Genomic DNA, 27,109 nt, shown 5'->3' with positions numbered 1-27,109 from the left:
TCAGGGATGAGACTATAACTGTTAAACAATAATTGAGCTGGTTACTGTAAGTCTGTTGTAATTTATCATTCATTCTAGACTATGTTATTAATATCAACTGTAAGAAAAATCTATGTTGTGCCCAATTAAAGACCAGATCCAGATCTGCCTTCTCTAATTAGGTGCAAATTTTTACTTAAAGTTGAAAAATATTGACGTTTTTCACGTTTGAGATGTAATCGAAAATGTCATTACAAGGTCTTCAAAAGGCAGAAGCTCATGTTGAACCTCTAGGACCCTAGGTTATGAACAAATCTCATAGTGACCCCTACTGGGCAATCAACAGGTTTTCCCTTTTAGTATGTCATGAAGTCTGCATATAGTTACTGTTTTTGAGCTTCTTTTTCTTACCTGGATTCTGTTATTTCCCCTAGACATATTAAATTACTTAATTTTATCCATGAATTACACTCATTAGTTCCATGTGTTATACAGTAAACAGCTTAACTCGTTAGATGACCTGAAATTCTAACTCTAAAATTCAAGGCTCAGTCAGAAGGCATTGTGATCTGATCTTCTTTTATTTTTCAATAATGTAGACTATGGTCCTTTAGCTCTAGATCAGGTCAAGTCATGTTTATATATCATTTGCCACAGTGTGTCAAGATATATGGACATTGAAATATAACATTTCCAATAATGACATAAAAAAAAACTTACTTTTTTTTAAAATATACAAATTTACATCTGAGCAATTGGGGTTAAGGGCCTTGCCCAGGGGCCCAGAATGGTACACTTGGTGGACTTTGTTTTTTATATATATTTGACCTTCTCAAGTGCAACTTAAAGAGGTGCTTTGAAGTCAAGCCTCTACAGGAAGCTAGTTATGGGAGCATATGACTTGGGTGGTGTTTGAGAACTTGAGGAGGTCGAAACCAACTGCTGTATCCTGGATCAGTTGCAGAGATGCGTTGAGGCAGACTCTATTCCAGTTTTGAAAAGACAAGGGACTGAACAATGTCCTGCAAGACCTCTCTGGATTGAAATGACCAGATACCTCCTATTCCTATACTTCCTAGTTGGTTGTCCATGGTTACTCCAGGGATGTGTGCTTTGACATATGGTGAGATCTAACAGTGATCCACGGAGATCATGTTGGGTTTTAGTTTCGGCTGATGAGCTGGAACACCATCATCCATGATGAGTTGTCCATCGGGACATGCTTAGATCCATACTGAAACGTGTGTCTGAGGGAGGAAAGAGAAGGTTGAGTTGAGTGTCATAAGCACAGCAGTGCTATGAGAACCCATGTGAGGATATGACCTCACTTGAAGAGTAGATATAGATAGATAGAGAACAGAAGAGAACTTGGAACTGAAACTTGTGGGACAGCAGTGTTGAGTGTGCATGTACAGTAGCATATGTGGATCTCTTACAAGTCATCTGATAATTCAAGCAAACCAGTTCCATGCTCCATCACTAAATACAAGACTCATAGGCATGGATAATAGAGCATTATGACTGTTTCAATTATCCACTGAAGCAAGGGTGAGCCAAAATGTTTTTGGGAATCTCCTCTGCTGTCTCTTTTATCGTGCATTATCAGAATCAGAATCAGAATCAGATTTATTGGCCAAGTGTGTTGACATACACAAGGAATTTGGTTCTGGCAGACTGTGACTCTCAAAGGTACAGATATAAATATACTACTATACAAGAAAACAATGCAGACAATGAGATATAATGTGGACAGAATGAGTATAAAATGTAGATGTAGAATGAATAAAATATATAAAATGTGAATATGGAATATGAAGGATAAGTAATCATATTATTATTATTTAAATAATAATAATAAAAAACATTCACCAACAAACCTAGCACTTTAATTCAATTCATTTCTCTGATCTCTAACATAAGTGATAATGGTCAGGGTTTGTCTTCTTTATCTCCTAAAAACTCAAGAAAGAACACAATTCTGTTTTTTTTTGTTTGTTTGTTTGTTTTGCATTCACCAATTTCTTGTTCCATTCAACATCATATTAGTGAGAAATCCAAAGTAGAAGTAGTAGAGACAACAACTGTCGGAGTCAAAGTTACATACGATATTGCATAGTTATAGAGTGTTGCACAAAGTTACAGCAGAGTCTCAGCACAGCTTGTTAGTGATCTAGGAGATGTCACATTAGGAAGTGAGAGAGCTAGACCTCGGCCTGAAGCCCTGTTGCATTGTTCTATTTATGTAGCATTGAAGAATGAGCTAAATCTCGCTGGTGTTATCAACACATAGCTGAACACTCAAGTTTAGTAGTAATGGCTCTCTAACAGTACAGTGATGTTGTGGTGGGCTGAAATCATGCTGTGATGATCATACAACATCACAGTCAGTACATCCCAATGTAAATACTTGGTTATACATTGTATTGCAATATTAAGCACACAGAATATTGTTATTTTTTAGCGTGTGTTTTCATGCTGTGGCTGTATTTGTAAATGCCACTGTATCTGTAAACTACAATTGGAGCTTCAGCTGCTGCTGTAATTGTCTCTGTGTCTGTAGTTACAATTGTATCTGTGTCTGTAGCTTTAGCTATAGCAGTATCTTTAGCTGTGACTGGAGCTGTAGCTACAGTTGTATCGGTATCTGTGTCTGTGTCTGTGTCTGTAGCTGTAGCTGTAACTATATTTACATTTCCTTTTACATCACTTGGCAGATGCACTAATCCACAGCGATGTACAAAAGTGCTTAAGTCTCAATCTCTAATATTTGTATTAGTATCAGTCTGTGGTGGTGTCTGTAACTACATTTGTATCTGTGGCTGTGGCTGTAGCTGTAACTTTATTTGTATCAGTATCTATGTCTGTAGCTGTAGCTATAGTTGTATCAGTATCTGTGTCTATAGCTGTAGCTTTATTTGTATTAGTATCTATGTCTGTAGCTGTAGCTATAGTTGTATCAGTATCTGTGTCTATAGCTGTAGCTTTATTTGTATTAGTATCTATGTCTGTAGCTGTAGCTATAGTTGTATCAGTATCTGTGTCTGTAGTTGTAGCTATAGTTGTGTCAGTATCTGTGTCTGTAGCTGTAGCTATAGTTGTGTCAGTATCTGTGTCTGTATCTGTAGCTAAAGTTGTGTCAGTGTCAGTAGCCATAGTTGTATCAGTATCTGTGTCTGTAGCTATAGTTGTGTCAGTAATGGTGTCTGTAGCTGTAGCTATAGTTTTGTCAGTGTCTGTAGCTATAGTTGTGTTGGCATCTGTGTCTGTAGCTGTAGCTATAGCTGTGTTGGTGTCTGTAGCTATAGTTGTGTTGGCATCTGTGTCTGTAGCTGTAGCTATAGCTGTGTCGGTGTCTGTAGCAGTAGCTTTATTTGTATTTGTATCTGTGTCTGTAGCTGTAGCTATAGTTGTATCAGTATTGGTGTCTGTAGCCGTAGCTATAGTTGTGTCAGTGTCTGTGTCTGTAGCTGTAGTAGTATCAGTATTGGTGTCTGTAACCGTAGCTATAGTTGTGTCAGTGTCTGTGTCTGTAGCTGTAGCTATAGATGTGTTGGTATCTGTGTCTGTAGCTATAGTTGTGTCTGTGTCTGTAGCTTTATTTGTACTAGTATCTGTGTCTGTGTCTGTAGCCATAGTTGTATCAGTATTGGTGTCTGTAACCTTAGCTATAGTTGTGTCAGTGTCTGTAGCTGTAGCTATAGTTGTGTCAGTGTCTGTAGCTGTAGCTATAGTTGTATCAGTATCTGTGTCTGTAGCTACAGTTGTAATAGCAATATCTGTTACTGTAGTTGTATATACAATTTCAGTTCTATCTGGAATTGTATCTGTAGCAGTATCTTTAGCTTTAGCTATATTGAAGTGGTACAGTAACTGTGGCTAATACTTTAACTGTACAAATGCAGCTGTAGTTGTAAATGCATCAGTATCTGTATTTGTAACTCTAATTACTACATATTTAGATGTGGTTGTAGCTGTATCTGTAGCTATAAATGTAGCTGTGTGTGTTTCTGAAGCTCCAGTTTACCACTTTACCAATAGCTGCAGCCAGATATGTGTTTATGTGCACTTCACCCTTATGAGTCATCTGACTAAGACACATGATTGTTGGTCGGTGAACATCTGTGCTGTTGCAGTAAGAATCACACTCAGTATGTTCTGTAGATCTATGCACAGAAAATTCAAGCAGATGCAGCTATATGACCACATGCCATGTCCCAAACCTCATGACATGATTGTAACTAGTTCAGCACCATAGCTTAAAATAAGTGGCATAGATGATATCAACTGCATGGTTTATAACAACACCTAAGTAGACAATCATATAAACACTTATCTAAGTAGCACAGATTGCTAAAGGGTGCTTAGCACACACAGCACGCTAGCCATTTTCTCACATTCTGCCAACATCCAGTTCAGCTTGAAGCTGCAGGCAGGGTTAAACATTGAAAGATCTAACAGACTTACTCTGCTTATTAAAAGGATGTTTATCACAGAGGTGTCAAGGGTAGAGCTGAGAGAGAGTTGCAAGCAATTAACTTTGAGTTGAGACGAAGCTGACAAACCGATGCACTGCTAGTCAGAATGTGTAAATTCATGGTGCAGACTGTCTGTCAAAGGAGCTCCTATTAGCCATTTCTCATTGTTCATGCACTGTAGCTATAGCAGATCACATGACCACTAGAACATATGCTAAGTTGATTATAAAAGAGTGACATGGACCATCTACTGAACTGATGCTTTAAAGAAAATAGTTGCAGGCTATTTTCCCTCGCTTTATCGACTGCATGACGTATCATGCATCTCTATTCATCGTCTGAAAATAAACTGCTCTAATGTAGTCATGCAACACATTTTGAACCAGGAGAATGCAACTGATAGATAAAGATAATTCTAATTGATATCAGTGTCTTGTTGCAAATGATATGGCATAGTGATATGACATAATGATATGACAACGATATGGAATAATGGCGGTGATGACTTGAGAGTCTTTCGGCAGCTTCAATTCAGACTGTTTATAACTGAGACGTGCACTCGAGCTCAATATATAAGTAGTTTCACATCTATCATTTTTTTTTATTCTTACTGGAGTGCCATGATTTCATTTGGGTAATACGGGTATTTTTTCTAATTTTACCTATACTACGGGTTGGAGGTTTATGTGATCTGCTGCCAGATTAAATATATTTCTCTCATTTTTTTTAAATGCTGACATTTATCGGTTATTGTTGGTACTAACGTTGTCATTTGTAATAGTGTGCATTGTACAGCCACTAAATTGGCTGATGTTTGCTCTCAGATTAGAAACAAAAACCTTTGTATAAACAAGATAAGGAATGCAATAAACATGAAATGGATTTTATTTCAGAACCCTAATCAGGCTGGTAAAACTGTAGTCATTTTCATGTGACTTACTGTTTGCAGTCCCTCCAGTGTCACCCAAATGAGGATGGGTTCCTTTTTTTGAGTCTGATTCCGCTCAAGGTTTCTTCCTCTTCCATCTAATGGAGCTTTTCCTGGCCACGGTTGCTTCAGACACCTCAGGCTTGTTTATTAGGTATAAATACAAACGCATTTAAATTTCTATTATATCAAACTTTCTGTACGTTTCTTATGTTCTGTAAAGCTGCTTTGAGACGATATCCATTGTTAAAAGCACTAAACAAATAGATTTGAATTCGTTCAATTTCTTACTGTATCTCATCAGAGACAACCTTTAAAAGTCCATCCATCAAACACAAATGTTTGAGAGAGTTAAATTGCTCATTTCCCCCAAATCCCAGTGCAGATTCCCAATACACCATGTCTCCACCTTCCACAGCACCCTCACCACCTGAGACAAGCCCGGAGAGCTATTGGGTCTCTCCAGATGGTGAAAAAATAGCTAGTACCATTTGTGTCCCTGGCCTGTGGACCACAGTGAACTTAGAAAGCTTTATTACCAGTACCTATGAGTGATCAGCATCAGTGTTGGTATCCTTCATATGATTGACTGGAACAGAGATTGATTAGTAATAACACTTGATGGATCGACATTGGTTTTTCATGTGGACTCTCTGTTTATTTGTTATTTTCTGAGAACAATTGCTTGTATTTTTCATGTATTTTCTTATTTAGTATAACAATTTTCATTACAAATGACATTACTGACAAGACTTTGAAATATTTTACATGAAAGTTATAATTTCAGAGTATTTGCTTTGTCCCCTTTTTTCTGCTTTAATGACTTTAATGACATGCTTGAGCTCTGTGTGAAACCTCATGATCCATTTTTGAGCAGATCCTTCAGAAGAGTATCGTCTAAACACACGCTTCAATAGAAGAGATTAGGTGTGAGGAAAAGTCTTCCTAACTGACCTTTAATACAAAGCAGATAACATGGTCAATATAACACATCTGCTTACCTTTAAATATGAACGTAAAAATAGTGTAGAATCCTTCTTCTTATACATTAAAAACAAAATTCTACAAACATCTATTCATTTCCAATTTAAATAAAAAATTGAATCCCAGATTTTATCCCAGATGTGGTCTTAGACATCTGGACCCCACTGCATGTAATGTATCCGTATACTGTCCCATTGTAAAACGCAATAAAATGTGGATCACAAAAAGAGAAAGCTATAATCAGAGCACAGGGTCAGTCATTATACAGAAATACAGAAAGAGTTGAAGGTTATGTGCCTTGTTTAAGGGTCCAATTGTGGCAGTCTGACAGATCTATTCTTAATAATTCACCTGTTAGTCACCAAAAAACTCGTCAAATATGAATAGCAACAAATCCTTCCCCTTTGTGAATAATAATTTTATCTTATAAGAGCTGTTTTTAGATATAAGATTGTCAGCCAACCAAATTCTGCAATTCTGAATGTACTGTTGTGGTAATAACACGCATTATAAAGGCTTTAATTCCGCTTGATGGTCATTCATAGGAACAGCACATATACATTGTTATTATTATTATTATTTTGGAAATATATTACAGTGCGCTATATAGCGATGCGTCTAATCCAAAATAAGTTGTCCTCATTAACACATTATCCTGTTATGGCAAAGAAACTCAAAGTGTAATATGTTTAGTCATAGTCATATGATCCCTGAGGTATTTAGACATGCTTTCAAATTGTACCAGAGATGTTATCAAAAAAAAAAAACAAAAAAAAAAAACAGATTACAAAACCTGCCCAGAGATGCATTGAATGTCATACAGTGGAAGTACTGGCTAGACAGGTACAATAAGGCACAACATAATAAGGCATTAGCTTTTAAGATCCCTCCATTTTTGCATTCTTGTTGCTTGAAATGTCTCACTTCAGTTAATGGTTGCTATATATTGTCATTAAGCTACCGTAGCTATCATAAACGGCTGGTGTAATAATCGATCTTACTGCTTATGTGCTTTTATCCATATAATTCAGTAATTTATTGAAAATTTATTTAGTTCATTTATTAATTCTACATACCATTTGGTCTGGATACAACCAGGCATGCCTTCTATTAGCATATTTGGCACTTGTTTGATGAGATTTTATTTCTTTTGAGGTACTGTATATGAGTTAAACCCGTTTAGAGAAAAGCCGAAAGAAGAAGAAGAAGTCTTCTTATCAATAATAGTTTGCATTTTAAGTACAGTTACATTGACCTGGTTAACATAGAGCTCTAGAGCAGCCATTGGGTGTCAGCAGAGACAAGCTCAGGTCGTCTTTCACGCCCTGCTTGAACATGCTCTTTGCACTTGTCTTCTTGTTAACAAGCAACATGTTATCTCTGTTCCTCTACCATGAGGGCTGAGCTCACAGTTGCCATGGGTGATGTGGTTTTCACCGAACTGTTTGACGTCAGTCAGAAAAGCAGAAGTAGGCGTGACTCTCTGCAACAGAAGGAGGAACCTCACCTTACAATGCAAACAAGCATTACAACAAGTGTTAGCCTTATACCACAGACCAGGGGGTTGGGACGCAAATTCTGTGGAAACGAATACTGAGGTATGTTAAACCTTAAGAAATAATAAGATAAGAGAATGTGTATGCTGAGGTATGAAAACTACAGGTTAAAAAAGTGCAGAATCGTCTATGGCCGTGACCCAGAGAAGATAATGGAGAAAGTGAAAGCGCTTCAAAGGTTGTGGTTGACAGGGGACATTTTGAGCTGTCAGTTAATTCAGTGGGTTCCTTTTTTTCCACTGCTGAAACATGACGGTTAATGAGTGACTACAGTCTCTACTCTCGTTCTACAAAACAGGCTAGGGCAAGGTACGTAGAGACAAAACAACACATTTTGAACAGACAAAACAAGTGTTGAACAGACAAGGAATAGCATTCATTGTGCAAAAAGTTTCTTTGTTCAGAAAACAAATCAGGCTTAGAGTTGAAGTACAGTATGTTATATTCAGTTGGAAGAGTTTGATCATATAATTACAGTACGTCTGTACCTAAGATTCTTACATTGGGATTTGAACATTCACTATACCGATACATTTCATACAAAAACTATTGTTTAGCATTACTAAAACTTTTTTTGTGTTAAGGATAAAACCCTTGGGGTATTCAAAAAAAAAAGAAAAGCTACTGCTGAAGGTTTTCTAAACAGCAGAACATTCTGTATTTTTTTCCTCTCTTATAACTTAGCACGTCGCCAACACTAAACAAATTTATTCCTTATCAAAACTTGTCAGACATTTTACCTGTTTATAGTTTCATTTTATGGATGAGCAACAAAGCAAGTTCCTGTTACTTTAGTTGTTTACAGTCTTATATCTGAATTGAAAAAGAAAAAAAAATGCAGTTATCACGTTATCACGTTACTGAAAGCACAAAGCCTTCCAACCTGTAGACTGGTCTGTGATGGAAAATATAACGACTTTTTACAAAATACCGACTCTGGAGACTCCTTCTGTAAAGAAATATCACCTTGCAGAAAACTGCAGCATTTCGATGACTACATTTAGTTTTATTTATCCGCTGTATCCGCCATATAACTGAAAGCAATCAGTATAATCCTGTTGTTAGTTTCGAAGTTAAAGCTGCTTTTTTTGGTGTTAGTTTCGAAGTTAGAGCTGCTTTTTTTTGTTATTAGTTTCGAAGTTAGAGCTGCTTTTATAAAAGTTAAAGTTTGAAACTTGCTATGTTACTAAATAGTTGTTCAAATTTCAGCACTCGGTTCACTACGTTTCCATTGAATTATCTGCACACTACAGTAGAATGGTTAGAATTAAAAGAATCTGTGTTATTCTGCCTTCAAAAATTGCTAACCTTATGCTACTTTGCAAAGAAAATGTCAAGGGAAGGATTAAAGGATTGTGATTAAATCTTGAGTACAAAAAAAAAACGATTTGGTGTTTGTTAAACATAATACTAGCTGACCTTTGGTGCATATCTACGGTTTAGTACTGAATGGTGTACAGTATTTGCTTCTCTATGGCTCTTATTTTTTTAATCATCTTATTTGATTCTTTTTCAATTCTTGGAATAGAGTCTACATAAGATTAGACGGTACGTTCTGTGCAAGAGAAAGAAAACTATGAACGTGTAATGATTCCCATTTGAAATCAATAAAGAGAGACACCAAGTCAATTAGAGGCCTAATGCAGTTCTTACCGGCTTAATTTCTCTCTCGATTTGTGTGGGGGTGGTGGAAAGTGGGCCCGGCGGTGTGAGTGAGGGAAAGAATGCATCATCTACACCTGGCCATACTTCAGTGCTAATTTTGTGTGACAAGGCTTCGCCTCTATGCATCGTTGAATGTGTTTGATATGTATATCACCAGACACGAATCTCGATCAAACCAGCACCTTGGGGGATGATGACTTATTGCATAGGTTCAACATCATAATCAAAACATCCAACAACCCTTCCCAAAAATAGGCCAAGGTTGATAACGAGACAGAAACCAGTACTGATATACTGTATAGTATTGCAATGCCGTTGGCGTGTCTGTTATGTGTTTCCACGAGGGATACTGTGGCGTCGGCTCTGTGCGCGCGTGTGTGTGTGTGTGTGTGTGTGTATGTGTGTGTGTGTGTGTGTGTGTGTGTGTGTGTGTGTGTGTGTGTGTGTGTGTGTGTGTGTGTGTAAGGTGGGGGATGAAGAGTCACTGCTCTGCATAACAACACCAGTGATGATAGGCAGAAGAAGTTCAGCCTCTTGCCAAGAGTTTTGGACAGAACTTGATAAACATTATGTCAGAGGCAGGGCAGAGAAAATCCAACACCAGGATTTATGTGAGACAAGATCTTCAGTAGCACAGGGGCAAAGTCTGTTTAAGATCTGCCCTATTTTTTTTTTTTTTACAGCACTGCTCAGAGTCTTAAATATCCCTCTGCCTGGGGTCTTCTGATCGATCACATTGCGGTTGTATCACCTATCATAAAATACTCTGAGTTGTTTCTATTATTTCAATTATTTATAGTATAAAGAAGATTGAACTTCACAAGGAAATGCCAAGGAAAACTTGACCTGAATGTAACCTCACACTTGTTCATGTTAATTTAAGGAGCGATTCTTTAACAATTTTTAGCCAGAATTTGATTTAATGCTAAAATAAAATCCATGGACTCCCACTGAATATTTCGTTCCTAAGCGTAATCCATTTATTCAAATATTAGGTTCATTATTTAAATGTACACAAATGTAATATTTTGACTATAGAGAGCCTTTTATTAAAATTATTTTATTGCTTTGTTTGGTGGTTAATATTAAATCTTAGTTATATATATATATATATATATATATATATATATATATATATATATATATATATATATATATATATAATTTTATTTTATTTTTAACCCCAAAGTTCCAGAATGTTCTTGTCATTTTAATTCTCAGTAAAATCTACTTAAATCATTATGTTATCATCCGTTATGTTTCCACATAATAAAAAAAGGATGATTTGCTTGATAGATTCCTCCATGAACAAGTGTTGAAGCATAAACAAAAACATACGCTTTTTTGCTCTATGAAACATCAATTAAGGATTAATTATCCATTTATTAATGGCATATAGGCTGTTTATACTTCTTAAATAGATCTGTGGTTTAAAATTTGATATAGAGACATGTTAAGCAGGTTCAAAATTGACTGTATATATATATACAGTATATAAACAATATCTAAGGGTTAAATCCTAAGGGTTAAATCCTAAGGGTTAAATCCTAACAAAACACAGGTTCAATTTGTCTCGAGTTTGAGTTGTTCCACAATAATTACCTCTTTAAATATACATGATTCGTGGATCCCTGAGCTCCCTAAAGCACAATTTTCAATAACTCGAGCATTAAAGAGAGCTGAAATGCTTCAACATGACACAGAAACATAGGGGTTAAACTCTGTAGACCATTTCACACCCACCGTTTCCGTTACGACAAATTAACTGTTTGTCACAAGAAAATATACACTCTTTTCCTCTACAAAACACGTATTTTAATTATGTCGATGATAACGTCTCCACTCGCCTCTCCTACAGTGCAGAAGATTAAGATGAGTTCTTTTTGAACATTACAGTTGGTTGGAGGAACTTAACAAAAACCTCATCTATGTTTGTTTCAGTGTAAAAGTTCCCTCTCAGCTTCCTCTAAATGTTACACGTGGCTGTGGGAGACTCTTTGAGTCATATTGATCAAGTTGTTAACAGACCTACTGAACTCATTTAACTTCCGACTTGCTCGTTGGGGATAAATACAAACATATTTAAATATATCTAATATTAATCTTGAATTTTTGTATTCTATTCATCTTTATATTATTCTTTATAATAACCTTTTGTTTTATGTTCATGTTCTATAAAGCTGCTTTGAGACAATGTCAATTGTTAAAAGCGTTATACAAATCAACTCGAATCGAATCGAATTGAATGTGTTGAAGGCTTGAACGAATATCCTACATTTCTCACTATTCCTACGTATCGTAACATGATTACTGATAGCATGTAGATTTTTATTTTTCGTACGGACAGTTCAAGGTCATTCTTTTATCCGTTAGCAACTGGAGGTGTTGCTTTTGTTTTATTTGATGTTTATGCTGATTTTTTTTTTACATTTCACATTATTGGCATAAATGTTCAAGATACAAGAATAGAAATCTTGAAGGGTTGATGTGCATCCATTTGTTTTTTTGTTTTGTTTTTTTGTTTGTTTTTTCTACTAACAGTATACAGTTAAACAAGTAAACTTGCAAACAATCAGAAAATAATTTTTCCACATACTGCAAATCAGAAAGATGAAAAAATGTTCCACACTTGAGGCAGGGATTTTACACTGTGGCAAGATGTGAAAGCTCTTAGTGGTCATAATTGGAGTGTGCATTTCTATTTTAAAATGTTCAGCAAATTCGGAGAATGTGTAGAGTGCTGATGCTTGTTGATTTGACTCAGTAATCTTCAGATCTAACTGCAAAGTACTTATACGATCGTTACTTATACGACCAAATAAAATTTGTAAATCTGATATATTTCTTGTACCTTTTGTGGCACCATCTTCTTCTTCGTCTTCTTCATCTTCTTATTATTATTCCTATTCTTCTTCTTATTATTATTATTATATAAGAAATTTTATTAGTACACAATGCAACATGCAGTACATTTTGTAGTGGTACTGCTAGTGATCTATAGATAGTAGAGTAAATTGATGTGATAGATGTAATAGTGGCAGTAATAGTAATAATAGCAGTAGTAGTGGTAACAGTAGCAGTGGTGGTAATAATAGCTAATGTTAATTGGTTGTGGTAGTGGTAGTAAAAGTTTTAGTGGTAGATGTACACTACTGTACTACCACTACTGGTAGCAGTGATAGTAATAGTGATGGTGGCAGTAGTAGTGGTAGTGGTGGTGATAGTAGCAACAATGATAGTAATGTTGGTGGTGGTAGATGTAGTGGGGCAGCAGTTGTAGTGGAAGAGGTTGTAGTGGTAGTAGTAGTGACAGTTGTAGTGGTGATGGTAGTAGTAGTATTAGTTATGGTTGTGGTGGTAGTAATGCTGGCAGTAATAGTGGTGGTGATAGTAGTAACGGTGATGGTAGTGGTGTTGATAGTAGTAATGTTGTTGGTAGTGGTGGGGACAGTAGAAACGTTGATATCAGTGGTTTAGATAGTAGTAATGGTGATGGTGGTGGTGACAGTAGTAACATGATGGTAGTGGTGATAGTAGTAACGTGATGGTAGTGGTGATAGTAGTAACGGGGATGGTAGTGGTGGTGATAGTAGTAACGGGGATGGTGGTGGTGATAGTAGTAACGTGATGGTGGTGGTGATAGTAATGTGATGGTGGCGGTGATAGTAATGTGATGGTAGTGTTGGTGATAGTAGTAACAATGATGGTAGTGGTGATAGTAGTAACGGTGATGGTAGTGGTGTTGATAGTAGTAATGTTGTTGGTAGTGGTGGGGACAGTAGAAACGTTGATATCAGTGGTTTAGATAGTAGTAATGGTGATGGTGGTGGTGACAGTAGTAACATGATGGTAGTGGTGATAGTAGTAACGTGATGGTAGTGGTGATAGTAGTAACGGGGATGGTAGTGGTGGTGATAGTAGTAACGGGGATGGTGGTGGTGATAGTAGTAACGTGATGGTGGTGGTGATAGTAATGTGATGGTGGCGGTGATAGTAATGTGATGGTAGTGTTGGTGATAGTAGTAACAATGATGGTAGTGGTGATAGTAGTAACGGTGATGGTAGTGGTGTTGATAGTAGTAATGTTGTTGGTAGTGGTGGGGACAGTAGAAATGTTGATATCAGTGGTTTAGATAGTAGTAATGGTGATGGTAGTGGTGATAGTAGCAACGTGATAGTAGTGGTGATAGTAGTAACTGTGATGGTGGTGGTGATAGTAGTAACGTGATGTGGTGGTGATAGTAATGTGATGGTAGTGGTGGTGATAGTAGTAACAATGATGGTAGTGGTGATAATAGTAACGGTGATGGTAGTGGTGGTGATAGTAGTAATGGTGATGGTAGTGGTGATAGTAGTAACGTGATGGTGGTGGTGATAGTAGTAACGTGATGGTGGTGGTGATAGTAATGTGATGGTAGTGGTGGTGATAGTAGTAACAATGATGGTAGTGGTGATAGTAGTAACGGTGATGGTAGTGGTGTTGATAGTAGTAATGGTGTTGGTAGTGGTGGGGACAGTAGAAATGTTGATATCAGTGGTTTAGATAGTAGTAATGGTGATGGTGGTGGTGACAGTAGTAACATGATGGTAGTGGTGATAGTAGTAACGTGATGGTAGTGGTGATAGTAGTAACGGGGATGGTGGTGGTGACAGTAGTAACTGTGATGGTGGTGGTGACAGTAGTAACTGTGATGGTGGTGGTGATAGTAGTAACGTGATGTGGTGGTGATAGTAGTAACGTGATGTGGTGGTGATAGTAATGTGATGTGGTGGTGATAGTAGTAACGTGATGTGGTGGTGATAGTAGTAACGTGATGTGGTGGTGATAGTAATGTGATGGTAGTGGTGGTGATAGTAGTAACAATGATGGTAGTGGTGATAGTAGTAACGGTGATGGTAGTGGTGTTGATAGTAGTAATGTTGTTGGTAGTGGTGATAGTAGTAACGTGATGGTGGAGGTGATAGTAGTAACGTGATGGTGGTGGTGATAGTAGTAACGGTGATGGTGGTGGTGATAGTAACGTGATAGTGGAGGTGATAGTAGTAACGTGATGGTGGTGGTGATAGTAGTAACGGTGATGGTGGTGGTGATAGTAGTAACGTGATGGTGGAGGTGATAGTAGTAACGTGATGGTGGTGGTGATAGTAGTAACGGTGATGGTGGTGGTGATAGTAGTAACGTGATGGTAGTGGTGATAGTAGTAACGTGATGGTAGTGGTGATAGTAGTAACGTGATGGTGGTAGTGGTGATAGTAGTAACGTGATGGTGGTAGTAGTTGGTCTTTGATGTTGAATGCCAGAAAATGTTCTAACGTGTGCCTCATAGTACGATATCATAGTATACAAATTGTATTCCCTTATTATTATTAAATAATAGATTAAAAGTGCTATCTATTAATATTGCCCTTTCTTGTGGCTGTTTTACTTGTAGGCTCCCCGTAACTTAGACGAAACACCGCAATGAATATGTTCAAAGTCTATTATATAAAGGAAGGCAGAATGTAGAATCTCCAGCAAAGCCGCTCATTAGAAGGGAGCACTACATAGTTTTGACAATGATGAGAAGGCTCACGCCGTGAGGCCTCTTTGCTCCGAGCACTACTGCTTGCTTTAGTTCCTACTATAATGTAAAAAAAAAAACAACAACCAAATATTTTCTGTCTACGGGTCTTCCAGAGAACAAGGCAAAGAATTCATAATTAGACCACAGTGAGCCTTACACACAGACACAGACACAGGTGGGAGAACTATGGGAGAAACATAACCCTAGGGAGTTAAATGCCTTGAAGCTAGAAGCAGCTTCGGTAGTCCAGGTGTGCCTCGGTTGTCAAGGTGCTGTCACCATGCTTACGTCCTGTAACATGACACCGAATGAGGGAGCGGTAAGGTAAGGGGGGAGGGGAAATGCATGCGAGCGAGAGTGTGAGTGAGAGAGAGCGAGAGAGAGTGAGAGAGAGAGAGAGCGAGAGAGAGAGAGAGAGAGAGAGAGAGAGAGAGAGAGAGAGAGAGAGAGAGAGAGAGAGAAAACGATTTTCATAGGACAACAGCTATGAAGTAGCCCGAAACAGGATTTTCAGGTAAAACCTTAAACATTTACTGATGCCCTAGTGTTTCCAGACTGTTAACACTACACAAAGGGTAAAAGAGAGATCAGAGCCAATATGTAGTGATCACGTAGCCACCGGTAAACAAATACATTCATGGAAAAGGCGACAAAACCATCAAAACCATCAATGAAGCAGTCGGTTCTACGGCAGGTAACGCTAAGATCCAATAATAATAAGTCACTGTACATTTTTACAAATTTATAAATTTATATTTTACAAATTTATAAAATAGATTTAGCTCTAATTTTGTGTAAAATTTGAGCATGATATTAGTGTGCGACCTATGAATGTAGACTGTATGTATTCTGATGTTTCATTAGTGGACATAGGATGTCATGTTTTACAATAAACAAAGTATGTTGTTCATCTGGATGAGCTGAGTAATATTGAGAGTACTCATTGTACTACATCAGGTGATGTGTCTACATTTGCATCGTTCCTACGTGAAGTATTAGACTATTCTTTGTACATACTATTAAACACTGCTCATTAGTTCCTTATAAGGTCATTAACACCTGTTATGTGAACATCTCTGCACTGCTGACTGGAACTGAACTTTCTTATTTCAGCCACAAAAGGGGTTTGTTTATCTAACACGATCACCAAAGCTCCAAGCAATAAACTATAAACTTTTAGTTATTATTATTATTATTATTTTTTTTAATACTGTTTAAAGCTAGGGCTTTTGGTTTGTATTGGTTAGTAATTTTCAACCATCACGCTTGCAGCTGCTGTTTTAACCCGCTCTTACTTGCCGTGATGTCAGCAGAACATTTCCTTCCTGTTTCTCGTGTGGTGTGTCTACAAAAAAGATAAGCGAGTGCAGCTAGAGCAGTCATGGAGGACGAGAGAAAAAGTTGTTTACAGATTGCTACAGCAGCACGGCCGATGTAAGGCATCGGAGGGAACGAGACGCAAACCCGAGTTGTAATGTAACGTTCTCTGTACTCTGCTGATTGAATAGATATGGACAAAATCAGTGGTGGATGATTGTTTTCACTTGAAATGCGCTATTGCTATGAAATGTCTTAGCTAATACAACTTAGCATGATGGCAAACATCAATCTCAATCTATATCAACGTTAGAAGCGCTAACTTACTGGTTTCCTCTTTTTCAGATTTCCAGCTGCCTAACCACTGAAAACAGCAATGAAGTGAAACTTGCCTGTGCCTCTTTGCTGCTATTTAAACATGGATGTTCAAAAGTGTTGCCTTTTCATAGAGCTTGGTGTGTTCTCTGAGTCAAACTAAAACTTTTTGGAACTGAAACCATCGTCTGTAAGCCAGAAAAGGTTCACTGTGATGACTTCTTAGGCCCATTATCGGTGTTTAACATGGCCGCTGTGGTTCAGCAGACCGAGAGCGCCTGGGATGGCGCATGCAAAGAAGAAGACGATTCGTTGCAGGTACAGTAGTATTCTGTTTTCTAGGTTTTACAATGCCTTCATATACACAAATTCTAAGTGATACTTAACTAGTTGTCTTCCATTTTAAAAAGAGGGTTGAAAGCCCATTTCACTGTCAATTATTCATGTGCTGCTTCACTGTGTGGGCAACATAATGAAAGCTGCCATGACCTTGATTCACTCAACCCACTTCTATTATGGAACAAGCTAATGCTGATGACAGGGAGGATTGTCACTCACTGCTTTATGAAGATCTGTCCGACACCTAATTCACAAATTTTCTTCTTCTTTTCCCTCCTTTTTCCTCCAGTTGGAAGATCCATCATCTTTCCCCGCAGTAATCGTGGAGCAAATGCCACATAGTCACATGCTCAATTATTCGGGTCTGACTTGTGACCAGCCATTAAGACTGGGATTGGATCGCGATACTGTTGATGACATGGCACAACTGACAGGTCAGAAGATATTTCCTACTCAGGTTTCCTCAAAAATTTGAAGGGTCTTTCATTCCCTTTTTGTTCAGTTTTTTTTTAAGAGTGAGACTGGGTTTATACAGTGAGGGGAAATAAGTAAAAATGTATATATATATATATACGTATGCATTTTTGTACATATATATGTATATATATATATACATATATATGTACAAAAATGCATATATACACTGAATTTTCATACTTAATAATATAATTAATTCAAAAAAATTAATCTGGAGAGAGAACTATCTACATTTTTCATACTGTAGATAACAAAGTTTAGTAGTAGTTTAGTTTAATTATCAACAGCACTGTTTTTTTTTCCTATTTGTGGTGACAATCCTTTTTCTCTCTTATCAATGTTGTGTTTTTAAACATATTTTAAACATTTTTTTAATAATTATAGATACACCATTTTTTTAATATTAGTAAGTACAAAGTCACAAGACATTCAAATAGGAAGTGCACTGGAAGTACATCAAATGAAACACAAACACACACACGCACACGCGCACACGCGCGCGCACACACACACACACACACACACACACACACACACACACACACACACACACACACACACACACACACACACACACACACACACACACACACACACCAGGGCTGTCAAATGTCACGCATTGAGCGTGAAAGTCACGTATTTTGTCTTTTGTCACGATCTCCCACCACACATTGTATTTCTCATGCAGAAAAACTTACTATTTATCATATATTTAATATGCCGCAGCGCACAAAACTTATCTGTCCGCACCGCCGTCGAGCCTTGACTTACCAATCAGAAAAAGAGGCTACACAATAGCCAATCAGAAAATAGCACTGTTGTATATGGGTAAGATTTAACGCAACAACCAATGAAAAAAAAAACATATTCATTAGCGATCGTATTTCTCGATGGTCGGTTTGAACAAAACCTCAACACGAAACAGCTTGTCTCTGGACGGGACATTGTCCTCAATCATGACCCTAAAAATGGCTGGGCTTGTGCTGAACTGTTTTAAATGTGAGCAACATTACAAATGATAAAGGAGTCCAAAAAGGCAACAAACACTTACAATAAACAACACCAGTCATAATCTCTCTCTCTCTCTCTCTCTCTCTCTCTCTCTCTCTCTCTCTCTCTCTCTCTCTCTCTCTCTCTCTCTCTCTCTCACACACACACACACACACACACACACACACACACACACACACACACACACACACACACACTGGAAATTTCACTCTTGCCTGTCTTCAATACTTGAAAGCCCTGCACACACACACACACACACACACACACACACACACACACACACACACACACACACACACACACACACACACAATGAATGATCAGTTTTGATTGGTCTAGATTGTTGATTAATTTTTATATCAGGAACAATGAAACACATTAGTTCACAGGTTTATATTAATACGCTTGTTCTAACGATGTTTGCTTTCTATAGCAACAGTTAACACAGGGACTTGTATGGGGGGGACATCTATATATTTAAAAAGATTAAAAATGTGTTGTTCTTTAAAAAAATTTAGATAAATAAATTTTATAATAATAATAATAATAATAATAAACAACAACAACAACAACAACAACAACAACAACAACAATAATAATAATAATAATAATAGTTAGCCTTCATGTCATATTTTTTCAGTATGTAATTATTTATTTGTTTGTTTGTTTGTGTAAAAAGCTTGTCTTTTTTTAATTTTATGTTGGATTTTGCTGTTGAGATGTTTCAGAAAAAACACTTAATCCTACAACTACAACATAGTAAACAATACGAGTCAGCCAGTGAGTCGATTGTATTACGACTCTATCGCTCAATCCAAAACGGCTCCCTTTTGCCGCCTAGTACACTTCAAAAGGTGTTAAAGCCATCAGGCCGCACGCTATCTAGTGCACTACTTAGATAATGAAGAGTATATTTGGGACACGGCACCAGGCCCCACCCCAGGCCAAGTTCTCACGTGAACGGCTAACAAGGACGCAGCCAGGAGCGTAATGTTGACGTCTGCGCTGCTGCCCGACAGACAGATTAGACAACTCGCAAAAAAAAGCCAAACGTGTAAAAATGTAAGCGTTTATACAGGTTTAAAGTTACAGTTTTGGGACAGGAACTCACGCCATACGCACTTAAGTGTTTCAGAAAAGTGAGTAAAATTCAGAGCGAGTAGTTTGGTGTAAATATGTGTTATGCTTGAATGTTTGTGTCGTGTCACGTCATGTAACGCCACATTAGCCATTAAAAGTACTCTTAGTAAGTGTAGCTGTCATTTAACTGCTTTATAAAACATACAGGGAACTTTTGCTGTTGTTGACTAAAGTGGGCTAATATTTGTTAGCCACTTAGCTGATACTTATCTCATTCTAAAAGCTTAAAACTACCTACTGTACTGTTTATTAGATGGATGGATGGATGGATGGATGGATGTAGATGGATGTAGATGGATGGCATCTACCAGAAGTGCAAAGAGTAGCAATTGTGCAAATAAACATGTAAACATATGTACAGCATGTAATATATATATGTAAACATATGTGTAGCATGTAATATACATAGATATATCGATATATATGTAAACATATGTAATATGTGTGTGTGTGTGTGTGTATATATATATATATATATATATATATATATATATATATACACACACACACACACATACATATTACATATGTTTGCATATATATCGATATATATGTAAACATATGTATAGCATGTTTACATTATAAATAAAAAAATATATGTAAACATGAACAGCATGTGTTATATACATGTAAACATATATCATAGATAGATATATAGATATATGTAAACATATGTACAGCATGTAATATATATAGAGATATATGTACAGTAAATAAATATAAAGGCTAGGGTATTGTGCGAGATTTAAAATACAGTGAACAGAAGGAAAACAGAGACTTTGTACGTGCAAAAAGTATATAAAATAATTAAATAAATACAAAAACAGATTAATGAATAATGCACAAAGACAGATAGCAATTGTGCAAATAGACAAGTGCAGATAAACATGTAAATATATGTACAGCATGTAATATAAATATAAATATTGTGTGTGTAAACATATATCATGTAATATACATAGATATGTATGTAAATGTGTGTGTATGTATGTATATATAGATAGATAGATAGATAGATAGATAGATAGATAGATAGATATAAAAAAATATGTAAACATGAACAGCATATATGTAAACATACAGTAACAGCAAATAAATATAAAGGCTAGGGTATTGTGTGAGATTTAAAATACAATGGACAGAAGGAAAACAGAGAGACTATGTACGTGCAAAAATTATATAAAATAATTAAATAAATACAAAAACAGATTAATGAATAATGCAGAAAGATGGATAGCTGATGTAATGTTTTTGTTTGTCTTTCAGTGGACGCTTATCAGAGTGGTAATGAAGATGTCATGATGGAGAGTGCAGAAGCAGCTGAAGCGCTGATGAACATCGATTCCTCCACTCCACTTGCACTAGATGACAAACAGATACGTAAGTGTCTGCAGTGTATAGATAAGGCTGACTTTCCGCTCGATTCTGTTCACATTATGCACACTGTTACAGGTGTGAACTAGAAGAAGAAATAAGTCATTGAGCAATATGGTACAACCCATCAGGTCACGCCAGTGATGAATGATGACTTGATGCATCCCTAGAAAGGGTTTGAGATTTTTACAGTCTGATAACTTGATGGGGAAACATTAAAGTTTCGTGCTCTTATTGGTATTAATTGACGATCATAAAAATAGGGGTAAATCTTCGCAGTCATGAAACATTTGTGGACACATGATCATCACAGCCTCAAAAGATAACAAAATGTAAGTCTTTGTATGCTGTAGTGTTAGAATTTTACTTAACTAGAGCTATGGGGTGCAAACCTGTTCAAGCACGACAATGGGTGTGTCTCTCAATCAGCTCTCTAGCTCCCTAGGCCGTGAATCAGTATAACATGTACATAAGTTGGAGCACTGGTAAAGACCCTGGCTCACAATACATTGAGACATCTGGCAACATGACTAAGCATTGTAAATCATTACCACGGGCATTTATCAACAACAGGCAAGACTGATATACCTGACATTACATTTCATAGGTTTTAAATATTTTATGGAAATTTATATGTCATGGTACTTTATGCTAAATAGTAGACTAGCAGATTAATATATATATATATATATATATATATATATATATATATATATATATATATTTATATATACACATTCATTCATTCATTTTCTACCGCTTATCCGAACTTCTCGGGTCACAGGGAGCCTCTGCCTATCTCAGGCGTCATCGGGCATCGAGGCAGGATACACCCTTTCCAACCCATTGCAGGGCGCACACACACACACACACTGTCATTCACTCACACACTGTTACAACCAGGATGGAAGGAGACAGACCCATATGCAGGATAGCTTCAAATGAAAGGGGTTTAATAAATAATAAAGACAAATGACGACACTTAACAGGGACTAGACGTAACTAATGATTCCACGCGGCTCACTTAAATATAAAAGACAATGAGACACGATTAGGAACAGGTGTGGAGACAGGGAGGAGCAGAAGAAGGCGGGGCAGACACGTGACGAGGAAGGTAAACAAAGGCACATGGCCAAAAGTCCGGACTGAATCCTGACAGACACACACTAAGGACAATTTTCCAGAGATGGCAATCAACCTACCATGCATGTCTTTGGAACGGGGGAGGAAACCCCCGTGGCACGGGGAGAACATGCAACATTTGTAGAACATTTGTTAGCAAATTTTTTTTTTTTTGTGACATCATTTCCGGTAACTGAACACAGTGTACATTGATGTTCCCTGGTTTTGGTGGTGCATTGTGGGAATTAAAAGTACCAGTTCACAGAAAGGATTTTTGTTGTGATTAAAATGGGCCTCACTGAACCCCACCTTTTGGATAAACTGGAACACTGACCTCCTGCACCCCAGACCTCCTCGCCTGGCATCAGTGTCTGACCTCATTAATGCTTGACAGAAAAGTAAAGCTTGTAATAACAGCAAAGTGGGCTGATCTTCAAATCTGGACTGGGATGTTCAATAAGCGCATGTTGGTGTAAGCCACAAACCTTTGGCTATATATATAGTGTGTGTGTGTGTTTGTGTGTGTGGGGGGGTGTCGGGTGTTATAATGCCATTCCAATCAAAGAGAGAAGTTGCATTGCAGAAGTGTAAGGTGGAGCAGTGTGCAGTGCTGCATAACCAAAAATAGACAGTTTCATTTAGTTCTGGCCAGTTCTGGTGTGGTTGATAGCTATTGTGTATAATAAAGTATGCTAGGAATGGCAGAAGTGGCAATGTAATGTTTACACAGTAGAAAATTAGAGAGCAAAGAGCTTTCAGTGCAGTCTGCCTCCCCTGCACGGAGAAATGGGGGTATTATGCTTTAGTATTATTTAAAAGGAGTCAGGATGTCGGAGGTTAGGGAACGTTACACAACGAAAGGAATGAGAACCACTAGAACAAGGAACGTGGTTAAATATGACAGGGTAGATGGTAATAGTTAGAACTGTATGTTAATCAGGTAACAGCCTAATCGTACTATTTGAGAGACCAAACCACTACGACGCTAGTCTTTTTTTTTTTTTTCCTTTTTTTTTTAATTTCCTTAAATGTTCAAGCTTGTCTCCATTCTGCAAACCATGACCATTCTAATGCCTGCATGTCACAATGACTGCATTATTATTCACTCCAAACAGCCATTCTTTATTCGATGTTTTTTGCTTTCCCTCCAATCTTATAGCTCACATGTTTTTTTTGACGTCGTCTCTGTTAGAAGGGAACCAGTTTTTAATGGACGGTGTTGTTGGACAGCAACAATGGATTCAACTTCCAAAAGGATCTTTACAAGAAGACAAACCAAAGGTTAAAAAGGGTGAGCCAAACACATGGCACATAATATATAGTTAACTCTCTTCCTGAACTGGATTGTAAAATTATATTCATTGTTCTTCGGTACTTTTTATGACCCTCAGGTAGAAGACCCAAGCGACCAAGGGAACATTCCCCAATGCCTGACATAACTATTAAGAAGAGCAAGGACAGCAAAGGTGAGAGACATTTTCCTGCACTAATGATATTTTTATAGATTGTTCAGCTCATGACTCTAATCTTCCTCACTTATCTATTTGCCTGCAGGAAATACATTGTACCTTTGGGAGTTTTTGATTGCTTTGCTGCAGGACAGGAATGCTTGTCCTAGATACATCAAGTGGACCAACTGGGAAAAGGGCATATTCAAGCTTGTGGACTCCAAGGCTGTGTCTCAATTATGGGGCAAACACAAAAACAAACCGGACATGAACTACGAAACAATGGGAAGAGCACTTCGGTAAGTTTTCTTGCCATGCTTCACTCCAGTTGAGTATATTCATGCTTTTAATGATTTGCCTCATTGTCCCTTCTAACAGATACTACTACCAGCGTGGTATCCTGAATAAAGTCGAGGGTCAGAGACTCGTGTATCAGTTTGCAGAGATGCCAAAGAACATCGTCTACATAGGTGATGACAACGACAGCCCAGGTGGCAATAACATCAACATTTCAAATGAAGATGATGATGATCACTCCAATGAGACATCCTTCAATGAACTAACATCCTTAAGCTTTACCCCATCTTCTCAGTCAAAAATGCTCACTTCCAAAACACCAATGGTCACCAAAGTCCGTAAGGCAGTGAACGGAAGCCAACGGAAGCCAGCTAACAACCCCGGCGAGGTTACAGGAGACAACAAATCAGCCCGCCCGTTAGGTCTCATCCAGCAGCAGCATCTACCCATTGTTTCAGCAGAGGTGCTTAAAACTCTTCAGAATGTCCAGTCTCTCCAACCAGGCCAGCACGGGTCGGTTTTCCGCACAGCTCAGCTGTTAGAAAGCCTCCGTGACAAGCAAGAGACCTTGGAGACAAAGGAACAGCTGGAGGCACCTCAGATTGTTACGCTTCAACTGGTACCTGTGTCTTCCACCGAAGAAGGAATGGATGGGTCCGTAACTTCACCTCAGTTCATCATGCAAGCCATTCCAGAGACCATCTCGGAGGAGCTAACCCTCGTAGTACAGAACGTCACCTTGGACAAGGCTTCTTCTGATCCTTGCCAAGTCGATGTCAAGGAAGAATTCGAAGGATCCATCGTCTCCAGTACTGCGTCAAGTAGTGCCTCAGTAGTGACAATGTCTGGTGGGCAACAGTTGGTTTCTCAACCTTCTGGTACCGTTATCCATTCTGTAGTCACCGCGACAGAACCAAAGATATCAGGTCAGATAAGTGACCCAGACCACAAAGAGGTCTGCGAAGCTCTAACATACTCCCATGATGTCCCACAAAGTCCAGACATGGATAAGAAGAACCTGTCGGAAATAAAGGTGGAGCCCTTAAGTGTGGTCATCTTTAATGACCCCTTGGTGGGTTACACCTCCAACGAGTCCACAGAGTTGTCTGACTAAACTCAGGCTAGACTGAAACCTCAGATTGTCGAATGCCATTAAAGCCTTACTCATCACATTCCTTTGGGACTTGCACATGCACTGGAATTTACAGGCACTCCTTTTTCTTTGTGTCTTATGTTTTGCACCAGCTTTGCCTTGCTATGCCATTTAAATATTATTATTTTTTAGGAGGACCAATGATTCTTATGCAGCTTATTCTGAGCTTAAGTCCTATTTTCCTTACTTAAGTGCCCTAAATCATATACTTCAACAATGTTCCTCAGGGTTCTGACACAACTGGTAATGTGTCAGTGATGTCGCTATGAAACAGAAGGCCAACCACAACCACTTTATCATTCACAGGAGAGATCTCATGGATAGGGACTTCATCCTTAGCAAATCTATTACTAAAGCATAAAAGATATGATGAGTTAGTGATACTGTATGTAATTCGTATGTCCTTGGTAAAGATGCACATCGTGACGATGGTTAAATCTGTATTTTACAAACACCTCTCGTTCATATTTAACCTTATTCATACCTGGATCAAATGTGTGACTTGGTTATAAATATTAACAAAATATGCTGTATTTTTATTGACCAAATAAATATCTTTACTTAAAAAATACTGTATGTTTTAAAAAGCCTATCCTGTGCTGTTGACTGTATTGCTGTTAATGTTGTTTGAGAAATATATGTGACCGAAAAAGAAGCTGAAAAATCAGGTGTTGTGTCCAAGTGACAATCATTTCATATTACTTTTATTCAGAATATATGTACGTTATATTCAAAAGAGTTTAATGATGCACTGTAGCCTGGTTTGAGATTAATTATATTTGAGAGAGGAAAAACAAGTGTGCCTCTATATGCATTCATTACCTAGGAACTTTTCTAGCATTGTGTTAAAATGGGAATTTAAAAATTGGGTTTTAAAACTTTGGGCTCGATATTTAGATTTCAAAAACAAGGAACCTGATCTGGAACTCTGTGGAAGCATAGATGGATTTGTTTATGCATGTTTCAACTCTTTTTTTAAGCTATTTAACATGGCGTCTTTTGTTCCATCCAAATTTTTGATTACAATGACTTCATGTTTCAAACCGATGATCAGAAATGCTGTAGTTTAAAGCTTTTTTGACATAACTAGCCAATAATTGAGCCTATGTTGGCTGAAAAGAAGATGAATTCCTCTTCCGGCATGACCTGCTAATATTGGATCGTCTTTTTTTTTTTTTTCTGTATATGCCAGCTGTTTAATCTATAATCTTGCGCTTTTGTTTTTGTTCCTTCTGTGTTCCGTGGACTGATAACTGTTCTGGTTGAATGTGACTCCCAATTTTTTATTACATTTTTTTTATTGAAAAAGCCTGTACAATGCTTCTGGATATCAAAGCCATACTGTTTGATGTCTCTAATTAAATACAATTGAAAATGGCTTCAATTTTCCTTAATTATTTTGCTTTCAGTAGGAATTTTTTTTTAGATGAATTTCTTTGACATGATTAAAGAAACCTCAAGAATACCGTATTGGTTTGTCTTGTTATTGGCAAGTTATACATATATTCTTGACCATATTTTTTATTTTACATTCAGGAGATTTTTTTGGGTATAAAAATGTGGAATACGCTTCGTCTGTTGATGAATAAAGGCCATTTTAAATGAAAGACTTACCTTCAGCAAAGCATTCACGTGATTGTTCATGTTAGCAAAGTTGATTTGAAGCTGAAAGTCTTTTATACCCTTAAATCGTTGGATTAATGTTGGCCCTAAATGTTTTTATAATTTGTAATGATAAAATACCTTTTTTTTTTTCACTTTTTACTTTGACCACTTGGAATAATGTGATATGGGATCTATCTATCTATCTATCTATCTATCTATCTATCTATCTATCTATCTATCTATCTATCTATCTGTCTATCTATCTATCTGTCTATCTATCTATCTATCTATCTATCTATCTATCAGCTGGGTGCTGGATTTACTTTGCTTTTTGATTTACTCAGCATCATACTACATAAT

General features: G+C 37.4%; 1 protein-coding gene across 12 annotated transcripts; it reads left to right on the top strand.

Moving 5' to 3' along the window:
* Window positions 1–1,649: 1,649 nt before the first annotated feature.
* Window positions 1,650–26,609, top strand: LOC113648806 (ETS-related transcription factor Elf-1-like). 12 transcript variants are annotated; one of them, XM_027156181.2, is made up of 8 exons: window positions 1,650–1,668; window positions 16,814–17,101; window positions 17,412–17,556; window positions 21,017–21,130; window positions 23,406–23,537; window positions 23,638–23,712; window positions 23,801–23,993; window positions 24,073–26,609. In XM_027156181.2, exons 2-8 carry the CDS (start codon window positions 17,030–17,032, stop codon window positions 25,103–25,105), a joined length of 1,764 nt encoding a protein of 587 aa, XP_027011982.1. In that variant the 5' UTR covers window positions 1,650–1,668; window positions 16,814–17,029; the 3' UTR covers window positions 25,106–26,609. The 12 variants fall into 12 exon arrangements, with proteins under 12 accessions (XP_027011982.1, XP_027011986.1, XP_027011979.1 ...); XM_027156185.2 differs by lacking the exon at window positions 1,650–1,668 and adding an exon at window positions 7,827–7,964 and having other exon boundaries at window positions 23,439–23,537; XM_027156178.2 differs by lacking the exon at window positions 1,650–1,668 and adding an exon at window positions 7,827–7,964.
* Window positions 26,610–27,109: the final 500 nt, after the last annotated feature.

This window comes from Tachysurus fulvidraco, chromosome 18, assembly GCF_022655615.1.
Source record: "Tachysurus fulvidraco isolate hzauxx_2018 chromosome 18, HZAU_PFXX_2.0, whole genome shotgun sequence".
Classification (NCBI taxonomy): Eukaryota; Metazoa; Chordata; class Actinopteri; order Siluriformes; family Bagridae; genus Tachysurus; species Tachysurus fulvidraco.
The sequence above is the reverse complement of the archived record's forward strand: the minus strand, read 5'-3'. Positions and strand labels throughout refer to the sequence as shown.